This window comes from Chrysemys picta, chromosome 4 (genome assembly GCF_011386835.1).
Source record: "Chrysemys picta bellii isolate R12L10 chromosome 4, ASM1138683v2, whole genome shotgun sequence".
Lineage (NCBI taxonomy): Eukaryota > Metazoa > Chordata > Testudines > Emydidae > Chrysemys > Chrysemys picta.
This window is the reverse complement of record NC_088794.1, coordinates 6,770,434-6,777,341: the sequence shown is the minus strand read 5'-3', so window position 1 is coordinate 6,777,341 and position 6,908 is coordinate 6,770,434. Positions and strand designations below refer to the sequence as shown.

The following is a 6,908-nucleotide window of genomic DNA, read 5'->3' as shown; positions in this document are numbered from 1 at the left end:
AATCTCTGTGGCCCACTCAGCCCGGGAAAGATGTTTGGCCAAAGGAGCTGGTTTTCAAACGTTCGGCTTGTGCCTGTACATTTTGCTCCCCTTGGTAAAAAAAAACAAACAAAAAAATAGCATCAAACCGTAAATTATCATATTTCCCTAGGAAATCAGTCTGGGTAGCAGAAAGCCTTAAAAGAGCTCGGATAGCTCACAGACTCTGCCAAGGCTAAGTAGTCAGAAGGGGAGAGGGCAAGGGAGAAAGGCAGTTTCAACCCCACCCCAGCTCCCTAAGGGGTGATGAAGCTGTCTCTGATAAGGCACATAGTGCAATTTCCACAGGGATCTGGAGCGCGTTGCAGAAAGCCAACCTGCCCTGATTTCCAGGAAATCATTTGCTTTTCAGAGCATTGGTTCCCAGTGCTGCCCTGCCTTGCGACTAGGGGCTGGGGGAGGAGACAGGGGAGGAGACACAGGAGGAGGAAAAAGGAGAGTTTCGAAGCGGTGTTGGCTGCCACTGCAGTACGAATGAGCGCGCGGGACCGGCTGGAGAATGTCCTGGAGGAGCTGGAAGAGATGGACTTCAAGAAGTTCAAGGTGAAGCTGAACCAGGCGCAGCCACCCTCGGGCTGCAGCAACATCCCGCGGGGTCGGCTGGAGCGGGCAGACTATCTCGATGTATGCAGCCTGATGATCAGCTACTACCTGGAGACAGGGGCTATACAGATGGCCAAGCAGGTGCTGGAGGACATCAACCAGAGGGCCTTGGCTGCCAGGCTGGAGGGGGTATAAGAGGTGAGGGGATCTGACTCCGGATTGGGCCCACAACGAGCCGTAATTTCTGCCCATCTCTGGCTCATCGAGGGCTTTGTTGCTTTCACTTTCGATTTCTGAGCGGGAGGAAGAAGGCCTCAAGAGGGCGATGCTGTCAAGCAGATCCCTGCTCCAGGAAACAACTCTGCTAAAAGCGGGCAACTGGCTGGGTTCTGAGCATCTTTTCCAATACGGGGTGCCGGCTCCTATCCAATCTCAGATCAGGGGTATTGGCTGGCTTAGCAGGCAATGAGATATGAGGTCTTTGCTCTTATGGGTTGCCAGTTCCTATCCAGCCCCTGATCGGGGGACTGGCTGGCTACGGGGGTTGAGGAATGAGATACGGGGCTTTTGCCCTTTAGGGGTGTCAGTTCCGATACTGCCCCAGGGCAGGGGGGATATGTGGCTATGGGTGTTGAGGAATAGGATATGGGGGCATTTCCCCTCAAGGGGGTACCAGTTCCAAGCCAGCCCATTGTTAGTTCTGAAAGTTATTCGCATGTGAAGTTTTGGAAATGGTGAGAAAATACGTAGGTTGTCCTAGTTCAAGCTTCTAGTGCCAGAGTAGTCAATAGGTGAACCACGGGCCAAATCTGGATCGCCAAACACTTTTGAACGGACCCCAAAAAATTTTATTTACTTACCCACTCTTGAAGACCATCCTCCTTTAGTGTTAAAGGCTGGTTGCTTCTGCATGTGTTTGCGTGTTGAGATTTAAAATCAAGGCCTTGATCATTCGTGGCCAGACAAAAATCCCGTGACACTTTTTTGAAAGCCCGGGCTCCCAGTCGGATCCCAGCTCAGGAATTTTCATTCTGATTTCTTAAACTCTTCCCACAGTTCCCCCCAAATATAAGCTTCTCGTTCACATCTTTCCTATAGCACTGCCATGTGGCTGTTAAACAGTCTCACTCCAGAAATGGTTGTATTTCAGCACTGCATGAGCAATCCCTGTGTAATGTTGCCGTGTACTTGGTACACCACCCCAGAGGTGGCTGCGCTTCAGTACAGTTCCCTAATTTTTGGCTCCTAAAAAGCTCAAGCTTCAGGGTTTCAAACGGTCTCTTGCAGGGGTCATGAAGGGACAACCCCCCACCCCAATGTATTCTGGAGTTGTTGGTTTTTTTATCTCCTTCCTCTGAAGCATCAGGGATGACCAAGGCTGGAGATGGAAAATGGAATGGGGAGGGCCCAGGCTCTGAGGTAAAATCAAGCATTCTCTCTCTCTAGTGCTTGGCTGGCAGGTTCTTGCTCACGTGCTCAGCGTCTAACTGATCACCATAGAGAGAGTCGGGAAGGAATTTTTCCCCAGGACAGACTGGCCGGGACCTTGGGGGAAGTTTCACCTTCCTCTGCAGTGTGTGAGTGCAAGTGACTTGCCAGGATTATCATAGAATCATAGGACTGGAATGGAACTCGAGAGGTCTTCTAGTCCAGACCCCTGCATTCAAGGCAGGACTAAGTATTGTCTAGACCATCCCTGACAGGTATTTGTCTAACCTGCTCTTAAAAACCTCCAACAATGGAGATTCCTCCCTACGCCGTTTATTCCAGTGCTTAACCACCCTGACAGTTAGGAAGCTTTTCCTATTGTCCAACCTAAACCTCCCTTGCTGCAATTTAAGTCCATTACCTCAGATGTTAATGAGAACAATTTTTCTCCCTCCTGCTTGTAACAACCTTTTATGTACTTGAAAACAGTTACTGTGTCTCCCCCTCAGTCTTCTCTCCTCCAGACTAAACAAACCCAATTTTTTCAATTTTTCCCCATAGGTCATGTTTTCTAGACCTTTAATCATTTTTGTCGCTCTTCTCTAGACTTTCTCCAATTTGTCCACATCTTTCCTGAAATGTGGCACCCAGAACTGGACACAATACTCCAGTTGAGGCTTAATCAGCGTGGAGTAGAGCGGAAGAATTACTTCTCGTGTCTTGCTTACAACTCTCCGGCTAATACATCCCAGAATGATGTTTTTTGTTGTTGTTTTCCCAACTGTGTTACACTGTTGACTTGTTTGCTTGTGATCCACTATGACCCCCAGATCGCTTTCCACAGTATTTCTTCCTAGGCAGTCATTTCCCATTTTCTATGCGTGCAACTGATTGTTCCAGATATATCTGATTATTTGGTTTCAGAGTAGCAGCCGTGTTAGTCTGTATCCGCAAAAAGAAGAACAGGAGTACTTGTGGCACCTTAGAGACTAAGAGTCTCTAAGGTGCCACAAGTACTCCTGTTCTTCTTTTTGCTGATTATTTGGGTATATCTCACTTAAATCATTCCCCTGTCATTGTAGGGGCCTCGGGCACTGGAGCACCTCGGTCCCTTCTATTCTCTGCCTCTGGCACATAATAGTCTAGTCTCCTGAGGGCTGCAATACTTTGGTCTAATGATGGTTCTTGGGTGCTGGGTGGTGTTGGTGACCTGTGATATGAAGGAGGTCAGACTAGATGATCCATCGGCCCTTCTGGCCTTAAACTCTATGACTTTATGACTCTAAAGTGCTTTGTGGTTTGCACAATGAAAAATGCTTTGCTAATCACTTCCTACCAAATTCTCCCTACAGGGGAATCTAATGAAAAAGGAAACATCCCAGACAACAAAATGCACTTTCCCCTCTAAAGAGCTCCAAATCCTGCCACACAGAGACAGCAAGAAAACTCATGATCCTGCCACCCACCTGGGTCTCTCGGCACATGCCCGTGGTCAACGATGAAAGTCACAGAAGCATTGCAGACACCTTTCTCTGCCATTCCTGCCTCGCTCCAATTCCTGCCTCGGTGTCTTACGGCTTTTGCCTTTCCCTGCTCAGGATGACCACAGATTTCCACCATTCCTATTTTTGAACAAATAAAGAGATATTTTTACAGTTGTTACTTACCGCTGTTATTTTTCTGGTCCATTTAGCGCTGGGGAAAGGCAGACCCTGGAGAATGAATCCTGTGTGTATGCCCAGAGAGAGTGAGTTCGGCGCTCGTGGCCTGTTCAGTGCCTCAGCCTTTTTGCTGATTGCAAGTAGGGGGGAAATAGAGACGTGGACTCCTGTTTTGCTGGGAAGTAGGTCCCGCCTTTACTCATTTCCCAGCAAATGACTTCCCAATGGGAACAGCTTTCAGTCCCAACTGCTGTATGGGAGATTTGAAACATTGGAATAAGTGTCCTTGAGGTAAAGGGCCCTTTATCTCATTCCCTACTCTAGCCAGCTAACCAGTCTCCCAGCTTGGAGTTACATTAGAGGCTGGTGATGTACAGGGGAATGAGTCATATCCCATTTGCTGCTCCTCCAACCAGCCCTTCCAACCAGTAGGTAGATTGGAACGCAGTAGGGGAAAAGCCCCATATCCCATTCCCCCTTCCCCCGAAGCATACCAGTCCCCCCAACCTGGGGCTGGGTTAAAACTAGTGCCCTAGAGTTGAAGAGCTCCATCTCCCAATCCCCATATCTCCTAGATGTTGCAGGGACTGGCGGGGTCAGGCTGGCTTTCAGAGGCAGGAATGGAACCCAGAGTTTTTATATTACACTCGCCTACACAGTTGAGCTCTGAACACAATACAAGTGTGTATATTTTTTTCCCATGCAGCTTACATATTTTAAGTTTCTTCCCCTCAGACCATATGGAGATTTTGTTGTGGCAGTTCATTTGGTTGCTAAATCAAGCCAACGAGTTGCATTTTGTTTTGCATACAGTGAGATTCATGGTCAGGGTGTGAGTGTCACAGTCATGGGATGGCTGGGGAGAAAGCTCTGTCCAACAAGGCCACAAGTCTTATCTTTGAGGCTGAGTCATGACTCCCTCTAACCACTGGACCCCATTCCCCTGACAGAGCCAGGGGTGGAACCCAGGAGTCCTGACTCCCAACTCCCTCCCTTCCTAGTCCCCTGCTGTAACTACTGCTCCCCTCCAGACTCTATGCTTTACACTATTGCATGAGTCTAGTGCTTCTTACATACAGATATCCCCCTCTGAAATACCCCAAAATCTCTCAGAGACACCCCAGTATACAACCTTGGGAGACCTCATGATAGGAACCTTGAGTGGCCCCTGATATCTCCCCTCAGAGACTCTAATGCCTCCGTCAAAGACCACCCCAGTACCCACGTGAGGGCTTCCTGAAAGCTCCTCAGGAACTCCTAGCCCTACTAAGGACCCGCAACCATGGATCCCCAATATCTGCTTCAGAGACCCCCTCAAAAGCTCCCTGAGTGCCCAACCCCTCAAAGATGCCCCCAATATCCCCAGTGAGGGGCCTCTAATATTCCTCCATGGACCCCAACCTCCTCAAACAACCCCCAAATCCCTTCCGAAGGGGTCCCCAATGTCCTCCTCAGAGTCTCTCCAATAGCCCCCCAGGGGGGCCACAATATTCCCTCAGGAACCTCCCCCTCCCCTCCCCTGAGCTCCCTCCATTGTCAGTTAAAATCGTTAAACTGCCCCTCCCCCACCCTGTGGAACTCCTTCCTGCAGTGCAAGGCAGAGGGGGGAGGGGCAGTAACGGCCCCAACAGGGGTCAAGAGGGGGCTGACTGGGGGGGGGACCCATTGGGGTAGCCTCTTGGGGGGGGTCCATGAGCAGGAATATTGGGGTTCTTAGAGGGGTCTGTTTTGTGGGTTCATGAGGGGATGATACTGGGAAACTAAGGGGGCTATTTAGCAGCTCTGAAGACTCTATATTGGGGAGCAAATGAGGAGAAGGCATTGGGGGCCCTAAGGCAGCTATTTAGGCAGTCCCTGAGGGGGTTATTTTGGGGGTGCAGGAGGAGAGACTAGGGGGGGCCTAGTGAGGGTATGTTTGGGGTCTCAGAGGGGTGAGTATAGGGGGATCCATGAAGGAGGATAGTGAAGGAGTCTTTGATAAGGGAATTTTGGGGGAACCCCTGAGTGGGATTTGTGGGAAGGGGCTTAAAGAAGTGTCTCAGAGGGGTCAGTATTGGGGGAGTCCATGCAGGGAGGTATTGGGGTGTCTCTGAGAGGTTAATATGTGGGGATCTATGAGGGCAGATATTGGTGGAATCCATCAAGGGAAAATATTGGGGGTGTCTCTGGGAAGTCAATATTGGGGAATTCTTGGGAGGGATATTAGGGGACCCTAAGAAGGGTATATTTAGGGGTCTCAGAGGGTTCAGTATTGGGAGTCCATAGAGGAGGGTAATGGAGGGGCTTTTGAGGGGGGAATATTGGGGGATTCCCTGAGCAGGATATATTGGGGTGGGATAGTGGGGATGAGGAGGTTCCTGGGTGGGATGACAGATGCAAAACGGGGGCAAAACAAGAGGGAAAGGAAAGAGGCCAAAACAAGAGGAGCTGAGAGGGATCTGTCTACATTTTAAAAAAAAAGAGGATTGGGGGAGAGTTTGAATTCTTCCAGAAATAGAAAAGAGAGAACTCTAGAGAGAAAAACAAAATGCAGAGAAAACGAAATAGCGAGAAATGGAGACAGATGGAGGTGAAGCAGACCACACAGAGAGGGGAAAAGAAACAATACAGTATATCAGAGTGAATGGATCTAACAGATTCCTCAATTTAACTGCATGTACAATGAAAATACACATAATGAAAGCATGTATCTGTCTCCATTCCTAGACCTTAAGGCTTTGTCTACATTCAAAGGCTTTGTCTACTTATAACGATATAGTTACACAGTTGTATTTATATCAGTATTACCCCCTGTGTGGACACTAAGGCTATGTCCACAGTGCGCACCTTACAACAGACTCAGCTGTGCCACTGCAGCCATGCCATTGTATGGTGCGCTGTGTGGCTGCTCTTTATCTCTCTCCTGGCTACAAAATAAAACCACCCCCAACGAGGCGTGGTAGCTTCATTGACGGGAGCGCAGCTCCTGCCGACAAAGTACTGTCCACACAGGTGCTTTTCGTCGCTAAAACTTTTGTCGTTTAGGGGGGTGTTTTTTCATATCTCTGAGCGACAAAAATTTTAGTGACGAAAGTGTCAGTGTAGACAACGCCTTAGACCTTGTCTACACTAGAAAGGGTTTGCAGAACAAGAGTTCTTTTGCTGGTACAGTTTATATACCAGTTCCCCAAAATGAAATAAAGCTATAACACCAAAACTTTTAAGTGTAAACCAGGCCCTATTCTAGGATAAGAGTGA

General features: G+C 48.8%; 1 protein-coding gene across 1 annotated transcript; it reads left to right on the top strand.

Annotated features, from left to right (window-relative positions):
• Nucleotides 1-431: 431 nt before the first annotated feature.
• On the top strand, nt 432-3,672 carry LOC103306829 (pyrin-like). Its single transcript, XM_065594446.1, has 2 exons — nt 432-780; nt 3,363-3,672. Exon 1 carries the CDS (start codon nt 514-516, stop codon nt 775-777), a length of 264 nt encoding a protein of 87 aa, XP_065450518.1. The 5' UTR covers nt 432-513; the 3' UTR covers nt 778-780; nt 3,363-3,672.
• The last annotated feature ends 3,236 nt before the right edge of the window (nt 3,673-6,908 follow it).

Bases quoted from the DNA above. Each gene is read 5' to 3' on its own strand.
- LOC103306829 (XM_065594446.1), top strand. From the start codon at position 514: ATGAGCGCGCGGGACCGGCTGGAGAATGTCCTGGAGGAGCTGGAAGAG.